We start from the raw sequence: 22,266 nt of genomic DNA on the forward strand, positions 1-22,266 counted from the left end.
TTGTATAATTTGAAAGTGAGATTAAACACGTTTAAAACACACTTTATTCCAGAGCCACCCCACCTGTTATTTAAAGCATACCCATTAGTAAGTGGAGCCGTGGTAAAGGACCTTAAAGTGATTTCCACGAATGTGTGGTTCTTTTAATTTTCCAACATAAAGACATGAGTGATGCTCTTTATTTGTTTGCCTGTGAACCCGTTTATGCAAAAACAACCAGGCTGAATTTATTGAAACTCAAAACTGGAGCATGTGCCAAGAACATTGAACTGTAGAGATTGTGGTATCAGCTGGCGTTCTGGTTTCAGACACATTACTGCCATCTTCTGGTGTCTTTAGAAACAGTCACAGGGAGATGAAGTTCTTGTGTTGAAATATGAAAAGGCTGCCAAAAGTAATTTACCCCTGCATATTAATAGAGACAAATTACAGTTATCACACTGCATTCTTGCCAGATTCTTTCTGAAATTGAAATGTTTTATTTATTTTTATCTGTTTGGAACAATTAATTTCTGGAGAGTCAAACCTAATTTAATTTCCGATGAAAACATCTTTATACACATCCCGCACACACACATTTTCCTCTGAAGCGTGTTTTGCTGAAAGGATTCAAATGAATACACAAAACCTCAGTGAAATAATGATCTTTTTAAAAAGAACGTATTAGTGGGACGTTTGTGATCTTTAAAACATTTAAACAGTTTAGGCAACTTGCAAAGACAAACATAAGTGTAATATTCCTTTGTTATATTTTCATAACAAAAGAATATTACACTTATGTTTGGAGCCTGTCTTTGCATGTCCACCTCATTCTCATAGACCAAAGACTATGATGCCATAACTAACTTGACTACTTTTCCTGTTACGATGTCACAGGTGTGTGAAGAACAGACACTGTTAATTGACTTCATGCAGGATCTTTCACCCACTTACCCATCAGTTTATTTTGTGCACGGTTCATTTTTTCCTCAAGTGTTTCACCTTAAATGTCATTGCATACTACTGCTGCTCTTGGACACACTGCCATTTTTATGAAGTCTCACAATCTTTGTTATCACGTTCACTGCGGGCAGTTTTAACACTTGTTGCATTAAATGCAAATCCAAAACTGAGAAAGCTGAGAATTTTACAGGCTCTTTGAATCACAGAAATGAGACGGGTGCACTTTGCACTTTCAATGGAGAGAGTTGTAGTTCGTGGCCTGTTGTTCTACATGATTGATCTTGTACACAAATTTTAAACAAATAGCCTATACTTCAACTTAAATGTTTTGCTCAGTATTGCGTACATGCATACATTAGGATATCTAACAGTATGAGTGGCCTGTTCAAACAAACAAAATGTATGCATGCATGCTTGGGGCAATGGAAATTTTATTTATTTGTTGCTTGAAACCAGACAAAATGTATGCAGGTTCATTTCAGTTACGCTGTAAGATTAACTGTCACATCATTAAGGATTCATCTCATTTGTGCAACTTGTAGAAGGTCAATGTGATGTGTATAGTCTAATAAATGTCCAATTACACTTATTCATAAGTGAAGCACTGTTATTTTCACATTTTATGTTGTTGCTGCTCCACAAAAGGTTGGTGTTTATTTGTTTAAACCTTGCTATGACAATCATTTAGTGGGTTTGGATCAAATTGCTGCTTGTCAGTTACCAACTAATACAACATCATTGTGGGTGGAGGGAAAGCAGCTTTGAGACCAGAACAAAGAGTCAAAGACATACAAAAAAAGAAAAAGAACAGACTTTTTCCATCAGTACTGATGAGCCTTTGTAGTATTCACATTACAACCCAACTCTGTAATGTGCGAGTTAAGACAGGTTAGAACAGTATTAATACAATACCCATATGGAGCCGATTAGACCGAAAAGTGTAAGACTGTTCATGCTTCAGAAATATATGCAATGAGATTCAAATATTATGTTCTGTAGTTCAAGCAGTTTCTTGAATTTAGGATTAAAAAAAAAAAAAAAAGAAGAAAAAACAAAGACAGGACGGCCACAGAATGGAACAGAAATCAAACTGTAAGTCTGAAAGTGCAGTACAACTGCGGCGCTCGAGTCCCCCACACAGTCGCCCAGCCTTCTTTGTGTGTCTTGTTAACTCCACAGCTGCAGAGCCCACTAGGGGAACTGGGGCTCTGTGCTTTTGTCATCCCCACAGTCCTCAGCCATTGAAAATCTCAGCGCATCCTGCTGTAGTTTGGTGCCTCTCATCCCAAGCCATGAGGTTTCTTAAAAAGGGTTAGGTCTCACGTGTGTTTACTGCTATTAGTCAACTGTCTCTTTGTGGGAGAGTCTCTTACTCTCTGGGCAACACAGTGGGTGTGGACAGGCACTCCACCGGGCAGACACACCACGCTGGGCTCGCTGAAGGTGTTGTGGCACAGGTGGCATCCCTTCTTTTCAGACACAAAGACGGGTCTCTTACACTCTTTCAACTGGACGAGAAAAAAAAAAAATAACAGGGAAAGGAGTTTTAAGGTGTTTTGTTAAAAACTTTTCATGGTTGTTTACCCGTTTATTTGATCGTGAAACCAGAAAATTAAAAATGAAAGTGTTTCGTTAAGCGTAAGAGTAGAGCAGTTATTTATATACTTATCTAGCTTAATACTATAATGCGTTTCTTACCCTATCATGCAGCAGTTGAAGGTTTTCAGAGTGTGCGAGCCCTAAAGCGATCCTGGACGTGCGGCAGGCGTGCATGCTGGCCCTGATGGCTCGACCCAGAAAGGGACGCAGCAGCTGAAGTGACCAGCCTTCTGGCAGCATTCGCAGGACACGGACCGCGTCAAACACCTCCCCGTGCCGATTTAGGAGATCCACTGCCACCATCTCCAGCTCTCCGCTGTCTCCCGATTGCCCAGGAGGGCTCCCATCCAAATACACCCCCAGCAGCAGGTGAAAGAGCTGCTGTCGGTACGCCGAATCTCTACTAGAAGAGGCCCATATGCAGAAGGCCTCGGCGGACGGGAAGTCTCTGAGCTGGTGCACCAGAATGTGCAGCGCTTTGTCATGCTCCTCTAGTTTTCCATGTAGTGTTGCACGCTCTAGCAGCAGTTCTTCACAGTTCTCCATTTTAGCTGAACAGAGCACAAGAACACCAAACATCATGAAAATCTCCAAAATGATCACCAGACGCACAATTAAATGAAAAGCAAGACCTCGTTAGAGCGCATCAATTAAATCTTGTTCATAATCTTTAAAGAGACGTTACAAAGTAATTCCACAAGAAAAAAGAAACTCCTGTTAGAGACAAACAAACAGATATTTTTCTCACCTAAAAGAAACTGTACACGGTATAGGTCGGACTCCCTGAGGAGGGCTTGAAGCCTTTCCCTAGCTTTGGTCAGTTGTTCCTCATCTTTTGGAGACTGTGACATCAAAGATAACACCCTCTCCAAGTACAACACAGCTAGATGTGTGTGGAACTTCTCCTTCTGCATCCACAAACATGAAAACAGTTCAAATTAAATAAGCTTTTAAAGATGCACATCTGTAGATGGAAACCTAAAAATAAATCCACGATGAGAGTTGTCCAAAATAACCATTTACAATGATTCAATACTATAGGTAAGCAAGTTTCTAGAATCTAATGTTAGCTAGAAAAATGAAAAAGGGGCATCGTGGGGCCTACTTTCAGGATCACTTTAAGGATCTTATTCCCAAACTACAAGAGTGAAGCATGTCTGCAGCCCACAGGTCAGACTGTGGTTTCACTGAGCAGCAGCAAGTGTTCAGTTGTGTGCATGTGCAGCAGTTCGCTGATGTGAAAACATTTATAGACTTCAGGCTTCAAGAACTCATGAAAATATTCATCCAACCATTTATAAAAGTACTTGTACTTAAGCTCCAAATTAAGGATGTGCACACCCTTTAGAAGTAACTTAATTCTGACAGCTCAAGACTAGAAGGGGAAGTCGGGGAGACAGAGCTAACCACCGAAGCTACCATGTCTCACGTGAGCTGCTTCACTAAAATGCTTTCACATTTAGTCAAGTGTTCAAATGCATTTTCATGTCGGAATTAGGGAACATTTATACTGGACGCACAATTTCTGGTGATGCCTTTGCCACCTTGCAGGAAAGGTTTGGTTTTATTTAACCTTAAATGTGACAGAAAGCAATGTTTACACTTCCAATTTTTCTGAATCCCCTGCTCACTTAACTGCAGAGGCTGTGCATTTGTGCTGCCAAAATATGAACAACCTACAGCTGAATATTACGCCTTCACGTCTCCTCATACTTAAACATTCTGTGGGAGTGCAGCCTGAGACCTGAACACTGTCTATCAGCCATCACAGCTTGTGTTTTTGTACCTGCACCCTTTTCTCCAGCACCAGGTTCTCCAAGTAGAGCAGAAGCGCCTGGTTGTGCTTTCCCAGGTAAGTGATGACATCATCAGGGTTCAATTCCGGCTGGTCTTTACTGGTATGCCTCTTAGTGAAGATGTGGACACCTATCTATGGGCAAGAAAAGAGATTAGGTTACTACTTTAGCTTTTGCAAAATGACTGGAAGTGACGCAAACTGTCTGCAGAGCAAAGCTCTAAGCTCTTTAAGATAATGTACTGCAACAGAATAAGTACACTCAAACACTAGAACTAGGAAATATTGTGCAAGCATTGGCTAGTGACAGACAGCAAGACTCAAAAACTTCCAAGTGAGACCAGTATTAATAATTCTGCAGCAGCGTTACATTTTTGGTAACCTACGATGGGATCCTTCCGTAGGGCCCAGTCTGCATACTTCCATACAAGGTCCACATTAGAGGAGGTGCAGAGAAAGTCCACAATGTACTCAAAAAGATCAGATCTAGTAGGGTCTTGCAGCTCCCCATCTGCCACACGAATCCACAACTATCAGAAACGTAAAGGGTTCAATTCATAAACATCGTATTAGTGCAGATTCTTCAGTCATAAATCACTGAGAAAAAAAATAAATTTGCAAACATACCTGAAGTGCTGCTGAATCCTGACCATTATAATGATAGAGCAGCCCCAGCGCAAAATATCTTAAAGACAGAAAAGAGCTGAATGAAGCCAAAGCCGCCCTGGAGGATTACATTTTCTGTATAAAGCAATTAAATTGCCTTCCTAAACTGGACATAGTATTAAAGCTTTACCAGGGTGTTAATTAACAGTGTGGGAGGAAGGAAGAGCATTTACCCAATGAAGACCCATCTCAGTCCATCCCTCTAGTGAATTTTGTAGCTGTAATAATTAAAGTTCTGTTTCCCAGTCATTCCCAAGTGTTATTGTTGCTGCCAATTACTGAATTTTAAGCCTGATTTCATATGAAAGAAGTCGGACTAATTTACTTTAATCACCATTTATACAACAGTCAAACCATGCGCTCACACGAGCACGCACACACACACACACACTAGAAACCAAAGCTTTTAGGTCATTGTGCATGTTTATCAATGAAGCTATAATTAACAACATTTTGGAGATCATAAAGTCTCTCTGTGTTGGACCAGTTTCTGAGTTTTTAATCATGTTAACATAAAAGATTAGATCGTAAGAGTATACAAACTTGTGATATTTCTCCAGCCATGGGACACTGTCTGCTAGCACGCAGGCATTGTCTGAAGCCAGGAGGTCTAAAAGGCTGTCGTGGTCCTGTTCGGCATACAGCTTTAACAGTGCAGTGTCCACATCCTCTCTACAGCCGTTCACCACCTCTGTGCTTCGTACCTGCGCGTACAGATAATGAAAACCATTAACACAAGACAAGTGACAAAACTGTGTGCAGGTCTGAATCCAGTTACCTCTCCTAAATAACTTATGAGGAACTTCTTGCATCGCAACACTTTCTCCTGGTCACCCTGTGCCAGATGATTGAGATCTGCAAACTCGTGGAGAGGAGGGTGGCACCGCGTGAATGAAGAGGAAGCTGGTAGCAGTAACGGGCAGAGAGATATCAGCTCCCGCACATCCAGCTGACCCTTCCTGAAGGATCAAATAAATAAGAGTAAGGTCATAAAAAACTCAACATCTCTAACTGGCATTTGTCAGAACTTTCAAAGTGGAGTGAAAAGATGAGCTCACTGCAGACACAGACAACACAAGAGTCTGATAAAATGTACAAAATGTGGCAGATTTTGAGGATTAGAGATAAACTTTAGGGTGAGTCATGTACTTCTTGCTAAACTAATCACAGCTCTTTAACATTCAAGGAACAGAGTAACCCGGCTGTATGTTCGTAAGTGATATTACAATATTAAAGTCTTTCAATTAAAGCTGAAATTCTACACTTAAAATCACACCTCCATTCCATGCTCTAAAATCCACTGCAGATGTATTCAGAGACAAAAGTAGAAAGCAAGTGTCCCCTCCAAAAGAATATATCCATCTTATGGACCTGATCGCATTTAAAAAAGAAAAAACTGGAGCCATTAAGAATGATTCTTTTATAAAATATATTCCAGGCATTCTCATAAATGTCAATAAAACTGTCTGATGACTTGAGGGTTGACCAGCACTGACCCAGACTTACCGGAAGTGTTCTTTCGCTTCCAGAAACTGAAGCTGGCCAAACTGTATGAATCCGGCCTGCTGGAGGATTCGTTTGTGCAAATTCTGCAGAAGTAGAAAGTGACAATTTAGAAGTGAATCGAGTTTGTAGTTGTGAAAAATATTCTCTTTAATGAAACTCAGCAAGATTAGTTTAGGAAGCAGAATTAACATATTAAGATTTTCTAATAGTGACAACAGGTGCACTGTGTGGCCAACATATCATCTTCTTAAACATGTTGTTACCTGGAACTTGTCTTTGGGGATATTTCTCTGCGCTCCCTCTGTGAGAATGAGCGCCTCCTCCACTCTGTGATTGGCCAGCAAGTCTTGAATCTGTCTTTCTAGCGGCAGAGGTACTAAGACGTACACGGCCTTAGTAGAAGCCAGAATGACCTTCCCTACAAAAAACACAAACACAGAGCACTGAGGGGTCAGACTGATTTTTCCTCACAACAGCTCCATAAATTGAAAGCTTTGCATGCACCTGATGATTGCAGCCAAACCAGGGATAATATATAGCGCACGGAAAGCTTCAGAGAGCTTTAGCTCAGAGCTTCAAGTTCACTTTCAAGCACATATGAGTGTCGTTTTGCACTTGAAGCTCAAAGATGACTTCATATTACTTCAATGCTTTTATTCTAAAGCCAAGCAGAATAAAAGTTTCATTTTAACACAGAACTGAAATCCTCTGTAGCAAGAAATGGTCGATAGTGCTTCAGATCCCATTAAGAGTTGAGACCTGAGTGCACAGCGCCATCCAGACGCTTTCTGATGAACAGTTTTGGTTACACAGTCCAGTCAGCCAAAGCAATAACTATTTCCATCCCCATATCACTTATTAATCCTTTCCTGTTTTTCAAACGCACTTTTCAGGAGCTCTTTGCATCAAAAAAGTACCTGTTAGTTAAACCTAATCCTTGAGGAAATTAAAATGCTATTTACTTAAATAGTAATTCCCATTTGTGATACCTTTTGGTAGACATTAGAAACAAGCAATATGCAAACATACCTTCAAAGTTTTGCAAAATATGGCCATCCCTGAATGAAAGGGTCTGTTTAAGTTGTTGGTCCAACATGCTGTGGATGGTGATGAAGCTCTCGTCCAACGCCACCACGTATGGAAAACACACAGCGGCACCAATCACGCTCTCTGACCACCTGACCGGAGCTCGCTGAGATACACCCTCTGCATTGGCAAACATTCCTGGAGATGGCATGTGGAAAAGCAGTTTTAATGATCAACATGGACATGTTAAGTATAGGTGGGCGGACCGATTCAGGTATCGATACGAGCATTGGTATCGGTATTGGATCAATACTCTGCCTGCCTTCCCAGCAGAGTGACAACCATTCCCCCTCAGCTTTTTACAGCTGACCAATAATAAAAAACCCCAAGGTGATTCTTATTAATAAACAAGCAGATGCACACATGCTGTCAAAGTTACAGAACACAATTTGATCCTTCAGACACCACCAATTACACACAGTACTTTAATTTTAAAAAGGAAATGCACATGTTCCCTTAAACAGCCCCAAAAATAAGTTTGGAGAATCACAACATTTAAGAGATAGTGAGCAAAACAATACGCTCTTTATTTTGAGATGTTAGCCTACACAAAATGCCTGAAATGTATTTTCACACAGATGTGTGACACATAAAAGAAAGGCTGAACCCGGAGCGCTGCAGTGAATGGAGCTGGTGACTGTGTAATGCTGTGGGGAGCAAAGTGCTTTACATGGTTTAGAGAGAGAAATTAAAAGCAACACAAAGCTGATGAACTTCATCCTGTGATGAAACATTTCTATGCCAATGGGAGTGGACCCTTCAAACATGACAATGCCTCTGGTTGTCCTTATCAAACTATTTCATGAAGATGAGAATGTTTAATGTACAATCCTCTGTACTACAAAGCAGGATTTGGATTTATCCTGGTAGATTCACCTTTAATTCAAGAAGGTTCAATTAAAAGAAACAGATTACTATGGAAACTTGTGCTGCAGGACAAACCTGCTCTAGAGTAGATTATGTTCAAGATAAGACATCAGTAGGTGTGAAATCACTGTGTACTGAACAATCACAATGATAGGAGGATCACAAATATTACTAGTGGGGTTTTTTTAAGCTTTAGTCTTTCTTTCATCCAAAAAAGGATCCGTAATCTTGATTCAGAAAAATTCTGTTTTACAATCATTAATCCAAAACACAGCAATTTGTGCTTTTTGACCTCATATCAAATTTGCATGAAGACTAAGTTTGTATCTGGATTTGAAATAATAAGTCTGTTAAACTACAGAGTCACAACTTTTGCAGCTTCAAACAGACTAAACATTTAATATAATACATCCTGCACAATGTATTTCTTCTCAGAAAAACACACTCGCGCAGCTGATCTGTTCTTACTAAGGCCCCTTGTGTTGGAATTTCTTTTAATTTGTCACCCATTGAGATATCATCTTAAAACTCCAAGTATTCACTGCAGGGACTGTTTTTGTTCTGACTTACCCAGACCACCAGGTGCTGCTAAGAGAAACTCCTCCCTGCCAATTCTCTTTACAATGGGTGTCCTCTCCTCGCTGTTGTAAGGGAAGAGGTCTTGGGAGGCTCCCGTGTTGTAGTTCAGGATCATATACTGTGTGGTAAGAGCCAGGCACAAGAAGTAACCGTCAAGACTGACAGCACAGGGCTGCTCGGGCGTTGTCAACTCTTTCACCAGCTGCACTCTGTCCTCGTACACCATGTAAATCTGGACTGTCCGCCGTTTGGAGGATAGCACGCCCATTTCGACACAGAACGGATCGGCGTTCACCGGGTTCTCGTTAACACAAAATGATGCCACGCCCCTGATCTTGGCTCCACCTCCACCTGCCGAGGGCACCGTTTCCAGCGTCACCATGTCAACGAGGAACACTAACCCTTCACAGAGCACTATGAGACGCTCCAGAGCAGAAGCAGCCCGCAGCTCAGCAACAGGTTTCTTGAGGCCAAGGTATTTGTGCAGCAACTTCTGAGCCAAGTAACCCGGCTTCCCTTTAGAGGAGGCGACCTCAGCCAGCAGAAAGTGGTGGATGAAGCAGTCATTGGTGCCCACGTACAAGTGCTTTCCACAGCATTCAATGCACTCAATGTTGATGCGAGCTTTGTCGCCCATTAGGAGATCTCGCTCCACAGCGGGGACTAGCTCAAAAGCCTTCACGCTCATCTTGGCCAAGGCATCTACAGGAGGTACAAAATAAGTTTGCGTCAGCAAAGCTGCAGACAAATTCAAATAATCAATGTGGAAAGCGGACTGTACAACATTTCCCTGTGAGGAATCATTAAGTCTCTGGATATACTCAGCATATAATTTATTCATAAAACTATACATGTATGTGAATTTTTACATGTGTGATGTGTGAGTCTGTGAATGTAAGGTGCTTTAAAGCTGTCGATTTGAAAGGTCGATTCCCACGCCCTCCCACATCCATAAGCCCTGGGTAGTGATTAAAAGAACGATATCGGATACAAGTGGTAGAAACAAGCTTCCTTTGATGGGTGGTTGCACTTTCCCTTAGAGGGTGAGGAGCTTGGTCGTTTAGGAGGAATGCTGGAAGTAGAGCCACTCCTCCGTATAAAAAGAAGCCAGTTAAGGTGCTGGACATCTAATTAGGATGCCTCCTAAAAATCTTCTAGATGAGGTTTTGTAGGCATGTCCTACAAGAAGGAGACCCCAGGGCAGAACCAGGATACACTGGAGGGTTTACATCTCAACACTTTAATGCCTCCCTGCCAGGTGAGCTGAAGGAGGTAAAGAAAAGGAAGGTTTGGGCTTCTATGCCTACCTGTTGTTCCTACAACCGAGAGCCTGATAAAGAGCAGAAGATACTGTTTAAGACGTTTTCTCTTTAAGATAAGGAGATTGACATTTCTTTAAAGTCTCTCCTTGACAGTACAGCTGAGGATTGCTGGTGTTTACATTTAAAGGCATGAGATTTCGGATCTGGGTTGCGTGAAAGGTTATGTGTTCTGACACAAAAAGATTAACAAAGCAGATATGCGGTTTTATATCAACAGCACAATTGTATTGAGTTTCCTGTTACACTACTATAGTAACACTTTATCGTATAGTTTACTCATTTATATTTGACCCATTAGAGATTGATCTCCTCACACCCTCATGCTCAAACAGTACGAGCTAATGGTGTTAGCACTAGCTAGCTCCCCAAACACAGAGGCAGCAGCGAAAAAGAAAATCACTGTTGACAGTGACTGTGTGAAGGTGAGAGAGTCATCATTAGGATATGAGTCATGTCAGGAAGCCGTGGCCAGTTTTAAATCTGATAGGTTGTTTCAGTACCACGTAGCTGAGCTCTTTCGGCTAAAGTTAGCTTCTAAACACTGTTCTCTTGCTATGCTAACGCTAGCAAGCTAATTTAAAGCTAGGCTACATTTCCAGTGTGGTTAAAGCTGCAAGGCTACAACCCTCACGGAGTGCCCACACAAGGAAAATCAACCTATTTTCCAGTCAATCTCCCCTTCACTGACATGATGCTCTGTGCGTCCACACCCTGCCCAGTTCCTCCCGGAGCAGTTGGCGTAGACAGCAGACCTACCTATCAATGCAGGCGGCGCTCGGGACGGCAGGCCGGAGTCACTACACGCAGAAAAGCCTCAGTACTCCGAAAACCAGGACATGAACTCACACCTAAACGTCAACACTGCCATGCTGCTGGGGGTCGTTGCCGCACCGACAGCCGGATAATACAAGCTGAATGGCAGCCAGAGAGTTCCTGCATGTCCAATATGAAACGCCGCCCATTTGCATTGAACCCCTGCTGGCTGCAGGTGATATAGTGGTGCGTTCACCGTTGTTACGAGTTTTTCAACAGTAGCCACTGCTAAGAAACCACCTGGAGCAGTGTTATTGTGAGGCAGGTGCATCAGTACTATTCCTTGTTTACCTCTTCACATATAAAATATTTAAACTAAACAGTCTAAGGAGCTTGGAAAGAAAAGCATCTGGACTTCCAAGCTCCTCAGACTACGATGACATGGGTGACTGAGAGCCTTCACAGACATTAAGACTAAACACAAATATTTCAGTATATTTCATTCATTAACAAGTAATATAGATCTTTATCTCTGGTGATGCTCATAGCTGACAAGTGCGTTACAATGACAAGAGCCAAACAAATATCAGAGGTGATTAAGTGTTTCTAAACTGGTCCTAGTAGCATGTGTGCAAGAAAATGCGTGCCATAACAGTAAACGTGTACTCACTAGCATTAGTAAGGGGTGCTGTTGCATTTAAACTCATCCAGATTCACTACGTCTGCTCCTCACTGTTACACCTATCTCCTTCTCATTCATTCTGTCATGCTTCCACTGACTTTCATTCCCCTTCTCTCCAGAGAACGCCTCAATTTTACCTCCTTAGAGTTCTTATTATGACTAGAGCTTCTTAATTTAATGACTAATGCAAAAAAAAAAGAGTTGTTGTCCTTTTGATGGCAAACTGATTTATTGTTACTGATATTTAAGTTAACTACACAGTATCTCAAACCAAAAATATTTGACCAATTTGTTCTGACACTAAAATGCACCATATGTTCCTGAACGCAACCCGGCCGGTTTTCACCCAAGATGCACCTGTCCAACTGAACCGTCTGAGAAAAGCCATTTTGTTGTGCTAGCTAGCTTCATGTTAGAGAAAGCCAGCAGTAATTTGGGATTTTTATGTCAGCGCTAACGATGTCGCGTTTATGTGTTAGTGTACTGTCGCAAAATACAACAGTTAAACTCGTGGAGGCCTGTAAGTAGCCGATGGGGATATGGACTAGCTTGTGAAGCTATAGAGCTGATGAGAAGACGAGAAGTGTTTGCTAAAGTGTGCTGCAGGTTCAGATAACATACTGTTAGCTAGCAGTGTGTTTACTTAGCAGGAGGTAGTTATGTTTTCGGATTAGTTAACCTCGTATTAAGTCATTTTTTCCCCGTGAATGTATTTTAAATAGGCTGCGAGTGCCTGTGCTGTCAACCAAAGACAAGTAACTTAATATAGAGGCTGCCCCGCTGACGGCGAGTAAACAGCCCGTCAGTAAGTTAGCAAAACACTTGAACCATACAGCGATAAGCCAAAGCGCTAATCTGATAATGGCAGAGGACACCCGACAGGACAAGAGGGCCAGCTTCTCTATAACGGAACACAGTGCCAACGGGATGGCCAGGACCTCCGCTGTGGCCTCAGGCAAAACCGGCACGTCAAAGAAACTAGTGATCAAAAATTTCAAAGGTACTGTCACTGAGCCTCTTCTAATGCGTTACCTAACAGCAGCAGTTACACAGAGATACCATAGCACGTAAGAGGATGTTACTTTCAGATAATGCCTGTAAAAAGATAAACAAACAAAACAAAACAAAAAAAAGTTGCTGCCCTTACTGCCGTGCTCAAGCACTCACATGTCACCTTTACCCAGGGCTTGCTCCTGATAGACTGATATGCATTTTCCATTATGCTGCATAGCTGTTTGTGCCAAATCCACCAGCCATGGAGTTTTGGGCCACTCCTAAATCCCAGCACCTGTTGTATAAAGTAAAAGCACGAGGTTTTATATCTGACATAACTAATCATTGAATGAATTGATCGTCTGAAAGATACCGCTGTTCTGTCAGTCTATTAATTCACACCACAAATGGGGAAAAAACTTAACCCTGGAGAACCCATGGGGTCAGAGCTGACCCTATTGTTTTTCTAGGGAACCCATGGGGTCAAATTTGATCCCATGGGTTCTCCAGGGTTAAATAAGAGGTTGTTTTAAATCAAGGTTGATGTTAATATTGAGAAGTTACAGCACTTCACTTTACAATTAACCATTTACTTTGGACATTTTAGAAATGAAAGAAATTTCGTGTGTGGAAAAAGATTGGCAAATAAATAAATGTCAATAAATGATTGAGTCAGAGAGACCAGTAAATTTGCTTTGTTCAATTTCCAGCAGGATAAATGTTTATTTGCCAACATAGCTGAGAGTCCAAAGTGTGTGGAGGTACTCCCTCTGTAGGTTATTGTCAGTCATCCCAGTGTTGATGGCTTCATAAGTACAGTAAAGCTATTGTATCAAAACTTGCTTTCCTTACCTTCAACATATGACAGAAAACTTTGAAAATGTCATTGAACATTTATTCTTCAGGTTTTATCATTTCCACTTGTAGAGCATTTGTAATAAACAAATGCTCTGCAAGTGGAAATGATACTAGGATGTGCTGCCCACATCCTAATATGGTCATATTTTAGTCCTATAAGTGAGTCTTGTTGTGTTTTTGTAAACAGATAGGCCAAAACTAGCAGAGAACTACACCGAGGACACGTGGCTGAAGCTGCGAGATGCGGTGGGTGCAATCCAGAACAGCACCTCCATCAAGTATAACCTGGAGGAGCTCTATCAGGTTTGCTGTTTGTCTTTTTAATTACCAAACTAGAGTTAGACTTATTTTCTTCACACCCTGAGTAATGTGTTGCACTGCTGGGCCTTAAAAACATGTTGGTACGGAACAACGGGGCATGTCAAGCTCAAATGCTTTGCAGTCTCGACATTTCTAACACCATAAAGCCACGAATATTAAATGAGTCTGAAGTTGAAGAACAGCCGAGGATTAAAATAAACTTGTGAAGACTTGCCATTTGTTTTGAGCATGTTGCATCACGTACAGGACGTCTGCTGATGTGTTTGTTTGCTTTTAAACTGTTATGCATCTCAAAGCCTTTCACCACATTTTCACATAAATCCATGATGTTTTACTAATAGTGTTAAAGTAAGTGTTATTATTCTCCAAATCACCTGTCTGTCCTGTCATATAAAAACAATTGTCTCCTGTTTTCTCTTTGTTTCTGCTGCACTTGAAGGCGGTGGAGAACCTGTGCTCGTATAAAGTCTCACCGACTCTGTACAAGCAGCTTCGGCAAGTCTGTGAAGATCACGTGCAGGCCCAGATCCACCAGTTTAGAGAATATCCTTTTTTATGTGCACAGGCATGTCAGGCAAGCTATGTGCTGAAATGTTGAAGCAAGTAGGATCTGCCTGATATCTTCTTTACTAGAAACCAAAATGATTCTCCGCTAACTGTGGAGTGAAATCCTGTCAGTATATGTTATATCCACTGACTTGATAATAACAAGTTTCTCACTATAAGAGATAAATATCTAAATTACTTAAGTTTGATGAGGGGAAAATCTGTAACCGGACACTAGTTTCCAGATGTTGTTCATCTGTGTGCAGACAAGAGTTGGGTATTGCTTATATAGTGAGTAGCAATTTGTTTGAGATCGGCTGCACACAGATAAGATAAAGCAGTGCTCCACCTTCTTTATAAATCTGCAGTTGGGACCTCAAGGTGGATTTTGCTTGGAGCTTATTGGTAGCTTTACTCTTTCAATGATATCTGGGGTCTGCTGGCAGACGTCAAGCGATGCTAAATGTGTAGTTTGGTTATTAACACTGGTTGGGCAGCTTTTTGAAGTTTGTTCTTTTAAGTATTAAGAGGAAGTTAGATAAACATGCTTTGTCATTATATCTCATTAGAGGTACTGTAATATAATTCAGAGCTGGGGTTTGATGCCTCAGTAAAAGATTTTCTTTAACTTGGACCTCACAGAGTCTTTGGACAACCTTTCCTTCCTGAAGCGAATGAATCGCTGCTGGCAGGACCACTGTAGGCAAACTGTGAGTGTGATGTTTGATAGATATCCATTTAAATCTGCTCTGCTCAAACCTTAGTGGACTGTAGGAATGTTAATCTAATAATTCTTTGTAGATAATGATCCGGAGCATCTTTCTCTTCCTGGATCGTACCTATGTGCTGCAGAACTCTCTACTCCCTTCTATCTGGTAAAATTATAGTTAATTCCAGTCACTGTGTCTGTAAAGATGTTCTCAGAAAGCTGATGTTATGTATTCGCTGCAGGGACACCGGTTTGGAGCTGTTTCGCACCCACATCGTGAGCGACAGTGCTGTTCAAAAGCGAACAGTGGAAGGCATTTTGGAGCAGATTGAACTGGAGCGGAATGGAGAGACCGTGGACCGGAGTCTGCTTAGGAGTCTTCTTGGCATGCTGTCAGACCTGCAGGTACACAATCGCCTCTTCGTCACGTGGGCGCTTAGAGTGCATGCCAGTATTTCTCCATCATGACTCTCAACTCTTGTTAGGTTTACAAAGACTCCTTTGAGGAGAGATTTTTGACTGAGACCAATCGTCTGTATGCAGCAGAGGGACAGCATCTGATGCAGGAGAGAGACGTGAGTGAGACCACCAGTGGGTGTGTGTGTCATGTGATTGTCATCAGCAGTGCTGAGTGTGTGTTTGTGTGTGTTCAGGTACCCGAGTACCTGCACCACGTGGCTCGTCGGTTGGAGGAGGAAAATGATCGAATCGTGAGCTACCTCGATCAGAGCACTCAGTAATGTTTATTTATTTACTTATTTATTTATTTATTTGGATTTTTATTATATTCATGCATATCGCTGAGACATCCAACCATCAGCTATACCTGCTTATCCTTTTCAAGGGTTGCGGGAGCTTAAGGAAGGTAAAATTGCCTACTCGCCATTTAAAACAGCTCTCATGCAACGTTCAGAAAGAACATTTAAAAACCATTCATTACCATATAGTGATATAGAAACTGCTAAATGAGGTTTAGTTTTGAGTCAGAAGGCCAGTGGTGCCTTAAAGTGTCAACAAGCACTGTTGCCATCACAAACTTTGACACTACTACACTATCTTTTGATTCTATTTAAATAAAAAAAATCTACATGTTTTGGTTGGTTTACTCATTTATGATCGTCTCAATCGCACCCTGGAAGTTCCCTTCTGACCACGTGCAGCTATGCATTTGCAGTTTAACTGTGCAGCTCTAACTTGCACCAAATGCAAATTGATGTAAGCATTTATGTAAAGGATCATCACTGTGGATGAGAACTCTGACCACAGCTCAGACATCAAACAGCATGTTTCAGTAAAACAGTCCACAGTCTGCAAGCCCGTATGAGGTGCTTGCTCCTTATTTTTCCATTGTCCACGGGGTTGTGCAGGACTTACTGATTATATTTGGTGCACATAACTTGAATTTTTTTAGCCCCACAAACACACCACAACTGAGCACCAGCTAAATTTGTTTCCTTTTGACTTCATCCTCCTCTTCAAATTGCAATTTAAGCTGATGGGGGAGGGAATCCAGTGTGCATCACAAAAGTGCATCTGCATATGGACCGAACTGGATTCCCACAGAGCCTTTTTAAAAAAACAGCAGTCATGCTGGAAGTGGTGAATGGATTCACAAGGAGACGATCCTGAAGGAATAATTGGCAAAATATTTATTTATTATATAGTTTTTTCTTTTTATAGGTGTGGTAACAGATATTCTGAAGAACAGCAGCTTTGCTTTGCAAGCAGAGAACTTTGTTTACGATTGGTTTGTCTTATATTGTTTTCTTTGTTTAACAGGAAACGTCTCATTAGCTGTGTTGAGAAACAGCTGTTAGAAGAACATATGACTGCAATACTGCAAAAGGGTATGTCAGTGTGAAAGGTTTTGCAAACAGCCACAAACTGACGTAGTGCTGGGTTTCTGTTAAACTGGTACACATGAGTATTCTTTTCTTTCTTTTTTTCCTTTAGCAACTTTTTTAGTTGAGCTGTCCTGCCTGTAGAGCTGTATCCTGTTTTTATGTACGTAATTAAACATTTTCAGTATGTAAAAAGCACTCACGTGTAGCATGTTTGTGACAGGTCTGAGCACTCTGCTGGATGAGAATCGTGTGACTGAACTCACCCTCCTCTACCAGCTCTTCAGCAAAGTGAAGGGAGGACTTCCCACACTGCTGCAGTTCTGGAGGGATTACATCAAGGTACACACAAGACCCAACACATTTGTAAACATCAACACAAATCATTACTGTCAAAATAAATGTGTCCTGGTCTTTTTGTGTCTAAGACGTGTGTATGTACACTGTATTTGGTTTCAGTCCTTTGGAGGAGAGATTGTATGCACTCCAGAGAAAGACAAAGACATGGTACAAGACCTGCTGGACTTCAAAGACAAGATGGACAACGTGGCACAGAGCTGCTTTGCACGCAATGAGAGCTTCATCAATGCCATGAAGGAGGCTTTTGAAACTTTCATCAACAAGAGGCCCAACAAGCCTGCAGAGCTTATCGGTAGGCCAGGTCATTTAATGATGAATTTGTTTCAGTAATTTAGATTTTTAAGAGTTTTGGAAGTATAAAACACTACCTTTGTGCGCTTAAATGAATTTACACAGCTCATTTTAATGCGGTTTTCATTAGTTCCAGCATGTGATAACCGCTTTTGTGCTTTCCATGCAGCTAAATATGTGGATTCTAAGTTAAGAGCTGGGAACAAGGAGGCTACGGAGGAGGAGCTGGAGAGAATACTGGATAAGATAATGATAATCTTCCGCTTCATACACGGTTAGTTATATTTAATGAATATGTCACTGTTTGCTTTTCACCCAGTTAGTCTTACTAGTGAATAGGAAGTTTGTTTCCGTCTGACGCCTCTTGATCTGTTTTGTACATCCAGGAAAAGATGTGTTTGAAGCTTTTTATAAGAAGGACTTGGCCAAACGCCTGCTGGTTGGCAAGAGTGCCTCTGTTGATGCTGAGAAGTCCATGCTGTCCAAGCTCAAACACGGTAAGTCTCTAGTCCGATATCTTATATAGTCTATAAACAGATGAGAGTCCGCTTGTAGTCCAAGTTCTGTTGACCAGTCAGACTCAGTTAAAAAAAAAATAAAAGTGACAACATCAGCTGTCTGATGACAGTTTAAATTTTCATTAGATTTTAAAAACAATGACAGTCCTACAGAAAAATCTTGAACTGGATTTCCGTAATCCGTCATCCAGATATCCTGTTTATACTGGAAACCCTGAACAATTGTCTGTTGCTCTTATATGCTGAGTCAGCAGAGTAGCTGTTTTTTAAGGCAGATGGGAAATGTTTCACACCTCACAGTCAGCACGTTGCTGTTAATCAACATGCATGCCTCACTTATAGATATATGCTTGATGTTTTAGAGCAGTTAGATGAGGAAACTGGCCTTTTGGTTGACCTTATCCTGTGCATGCAGTATATTCTGAAATTTGATTGATGCCGCTTTAACCGCAGAGAGGATCTTTATGTTGCAGTAATATAGCAGCAGCAGCTCTAAATGAAGTTCTAATATGAAGTTATTAATGCTAATATAGACTCTCATGGGTGTCTGTGGTAATGTGGTAGTGTGAGAAGCAGCCAGCTGTAATATTCATGGTCTTGACTTCCTGCAGAATGTGGGGCGGCGTTTACCAGTAAACTCGAGGGGATGTTTAAAGACATGGAGCTGTCCAAAGACATCATGATCCAGTTCAAACAGGTACCTGAAGTCTTCATGCACATAAACAAAACTAGATAAATGAAGAAGCTTCTCGTATGAGAAGTCCAGTCACTTGTTTTCCCCCAAGCTCCTGAAAAATAAGATATTGTTGAGCTTTGTAGACACACTCCACTTTATTTGTGTCTCAAAATGCTTTTTTTTTTTTTTTTTTTTTAGTGCATCATTGTAAAACAATTGTTCTTTTTTAACTCAGTATATGCAGAACCAGAGTGAGCCAAGCAACATAGAACTTACTGTGAACATCCTCACTATGGGCTACTGGCCTTCATACACACCCATGGAGGTGCACCTGCCCACAGAGGTAAGCAGCTCTGCATTTAGGTCTGGCACACAAATACACTTGACCACTGCATGAAACAAAACAAATCAGCTGATTCGATCCAAGACAGTGTTGATACAAATAATATTTTTATGTTCTGGTAGATGGTAAAACTCCAGGAGGTGTTCAAGCTGTTCTATCTGGGTAAGCACAGTGGGAGGAAGCTGCAGTGGCAGCCCACACTGGGCCATGCTGTACTGAAGGCAGAGTTTAAAGAGGTAAGAGCCTTGTAAGAGATAATGGAGCGTGGAGAAGGTGGATACACTGGGCTGAGAAAACATCTGGACTGCACCTGGATTTAAAATGACTACTTTGTACTGCAGGGTAAGAAGGAACTGCAGGTCTCCTTGTTCCAGACGCTGGTACTGCTCATGTTTAATGAGGGAGAAGAGTTCAGCATGGAGGAGATTCGGGCTGCCACTGGCATAGGTAACGCGTGTCTTTATACAGTTTAACCGTTCTGTTTGGGGAGGGGTACCTGCTGTATCACATGGCTGCTCTCTTATCCCTCACAGAAGAGGGAGAGCTCAAGCGCACGCTGCAGTCTCTGGCCTGCGGAAAGGCACGCGTCCTCAACAAGAACCCTCGAGGGAAAGACGTGGAGGACGGAGACCGTTTCAACTTCAACAATGATTTTAAACATAAACTGTTCCGCATCAAGATCAACCAGATCCAAATGAAGGAAACGGTAAAAATAACGTCTTGGTCTTTGGTTGGTTTTTTCGTTCACTAGTTGGGGGTTTTTTTGTTCTTTTTTTTACTCATCACACTTATTTATTTGTTTTCCCTACAGGTAGAGGAGCAGGTGAGCACCACAGAGCGTGTGTTCCAGGACAGACAGTATCAGATCGATGCAGCAGTGGTGCGCATCATGAAGATGAGGAAGACCCTCAGTCACAACTTGCTGGTATCGGAGCTCTACAACCAGCTGAAGTTCCCTGTCAAGGTGATCAAGATTAAGCCTGTTTTGGGGCTTTTTTAAATTAACTAATTAATTTTATTTCCCCATGCACCTAAAGCTCACCTGACTCTCCTTACTCTCCACAGCCGGGTGATCTGAAGAAGCGGATCGAGTCGCTCATAGATAGAGACTACATGGAACGTGACAAGGAGACTCCTAACCAGTACCACTATGTTGCCTGAAGGGGTACCGCTGTCACCGTCATGCTTTTTTCACAGCAAGCGTGCAGCTGGCCCCGTAGCACAGGACTACAGCCCCTCAGCCACCCGACTCTCCTCTGGTGCCCATCTTTCCCTCCGTCCACTCTCCTGGACACAAGGTCCAGATGACACAGAGCTCCAGAGAGACGAGAGACACTTGGCTGTGCTGCTCCCATTCTGCAATATCCTTAGTGGGACTCTAAGATTGGGCTGGAGGAGTGGCCCAGGTTGTTGATGGTTGATTCATGTGACTTGCAAATCTGCTAATGCAACACACAACAGAAAATAACTAGCACTTTCCTCTGTTTTTGTTTAGTTTTGTTTTCCCCTCAGATTGGATTATTTTTCTCCATGTCATTCTAATATCACTTATTTTCTATTATAGGTTGTTTGTCTTGAGTTTTATGAGTTCTGTTTGTTTTTTTTTGGTTGTTGTTTTAGATGTTTTTCTTATGAACGGCTGCATAAACTGCTGAGTATAAGCCTGACTGGCTGGTTACTTGACACAGCTGTTGAGGATGAGACGAGTAAAGAGCACAGATGCTAAAACATATGCAGGCAAGCTGCTCGGGTATTACGTTTGGCATCTTTGTTATTTGTTTTGACCAAAATGTCCAAATGTTCACTGTCATGTGCTGATGTTTTCGTAGACCAGATTGTGTTCTGTGTAGGAGTGCGGAAAGTGAAGCTGAATAAATGGGTATTTAATGATTCAGTTGGTGATGTGTGCACGTGGTGATGTGTAGGGGTGGGCGGATCCAAATATCGATAGTAAAGATACCAACGCTGGTGTTGGTATTGAACTGACACTAGCAAGATAGGATTAATACTCCTGTTGAAGCTTGGTTTAGACTTCTGTGGGAATTCTACGTCCTAACTTCAGCGAAACTGGAAACTCCTTTTACTGTACACTTCAGATTTCCGCATCGTTTGAGACCTAGTAAGTAAAGATTATTTACACAGCGCTTTTTAAGGCAAAAAAAAACAGCCACAAAATGCTTCAGAGAGGCATTAAAAACAAGGACAAAGTGAACACAGCTAAATCAAGTGAAACAACACAAAACCATTACTGACATCCCTGTCAGAATAGATGGGTTTTCAGCTTTTTTGTTCTTTCTTTTTTTTACTTTAAGGATGCTGTAGAGTCATGGGTGGAAAGAGAGAGAGATAAGCGGTTCCACAGTTTTGGCACTAAGGTTTAGAATGCACAGCCTTCCTTAGTTTTCAGATGGGTATGTGGAATCACCAGAAGACCTCTGTCTGTGGACCTAAGGATCCAGTTTGGAGAACAGGGAGTAGATTAGCAATTTTAAAGAAGATTTTAAACCAATATCTACACCAAACCAAAAGCCAGTGGAGAGTGACAGAGACATGAAACTGAGAGGATGACATAAACCCTCAGCAGAGAGAGAGCCCACTGTCACAGTTCTTTCAGAGAGGCAAAGAATAAACAGGTAGCACATATTGTGGGGAAAGTCATGTCTATTTAATTTATATAGCACATTTAAACAACAGAATTTGACCTAAAGTGCTTTAAAGAGAGCCAAATATACATTCTGGTTCAGGATTTGTAGGCTGTACTAATAGCACTGTCCTTTCACCATTCCCTTGATATTGCTTTTTTCATAGAAATATAGGGGTTAATGGCTGGCTGACTGATACTATAGTCTCATTTAAGGCAAAAAAAAGAAAGAAAAAAAGGTGGGTCCCTTGTTAAAGAAGGATGGCTGAACTGTACACTAAAATGTAGCAGGGCCCTCTGAGTTCCTTCTAGGGTTTTGCATGCCCTCGTGAATTGAAGGTGTCAGCTGACTGCCCACAACACGCACTTAGC

At 41.6% G+C, this 22,266-nt stretch overlaps 2 protein-coding genes across 4 annotated transcripts; one reads left to right on the forward strand and one right to left on the reverse strand.

Moving 5' to 3' along the window:
• Positions 1-901: 901 nt before the first annotated feature.
• tgfbrap1 (transforming growth factor, beta receptor associated protein 1) lies at positions 902-13,181 on the reverse strand. Of its 2 annotated transcripts, none has more exons than XM_026165331.1 (13): positions 12,965-13,181; positions 9,032-9,742; positions 7,538-7,732; positions 6,772-6,926; positions 6,509-6,591; positions 5,781-5,961; positions 5,546-5,706; positions 4,964-5,021; positions 4,723-4,866; positions 4,328-4,471; positions 3,290-3,449; positions 2,641-3,092; positions 902-2,450 (listed from the first exon to the last, which is right to left on the reverse strand). In XM_026165331.1, exons 1-13 carry the CDS (start codon positions 13,134-13,136, stop codon positions 2,262-2,264), a joined length of 2,805 nt encoding a protein of 934 aa, XP_026021116.1. In that variant the 5' UTR covers positions 13,137-13,181; the 3' UTR covers positions 902-2,261. The 2 variants fall into 2 exon arrangements, with proteins under 2 accessions (XP_026021116.1, XP_026021108.1); XM_026165323.1 differs by lacking the exon at positions 12,965-13,181 and adding an exon at positions 11,119-11,369.
• cul4a (cullin 4A) lies at positions 10,163-21,147 on the forward strand. Of its 2 annotated transcripts, none has more exons than XM_026165354.1 (20): positions 10,163-10,298; positions 13,836-13,951; positions 14,409-14,512; positions 15,156-15,225; positions 15,317-15,390; positions 15,467-15,629; positions 15,710-15,799; positions 15,878-15,960; positions 17,004-17,071; positions 17,289-17,407; positions 17,525-17,717; positions 17,886-17,990; positions 18,103-18,213; positions 18,846-18,931; positions 19,146-19,253; positions 19,376-19,489; positions 19,595-19,700; positions 19,787-19,959; positions 20,065-20,217; positions 20,319-21,147. In XM_026165354.1, the coding sequence occupies exons 1-20, from the start codon at positions 10,199-10,201 to the stop codon at positions 20,412-20,414; spliced, it is 2,232 nt and encodes a 743-aa protein (XP_026021139.1). In that variant the 5' UTR covers positions 10,163-10,198; the 3' UTR covers positions 20,415-21,147. The 2 variants fall into 2 exon arrangements, with proteins under 2 accessions (XP_026021139.1, XP_026021128.1); XM_026165343.1 differs by lacking the exon at positions 10,163-10,298 and adding an exon at positions 12,142-12,797.
• The last annotated feature ends 1,119 nt before the right edge of the window (positions 21,148-22,266 follow it).

Source organism: Astatotilapia calliptera, chromosome 1, assembly GCF_900246225.1.
Source record: "Astatotilapia calliptera chromosome 1, fAstCal1.2, whole genome shotgun sequence".
NCBI classification, from domain to species: domain Eukaryota; kingdom Metazoa; phylum Chordata; class Actinopteri; order Cichliformes; family Cichlidae; genus Astatotilapia; species Astatotilapia calliptera.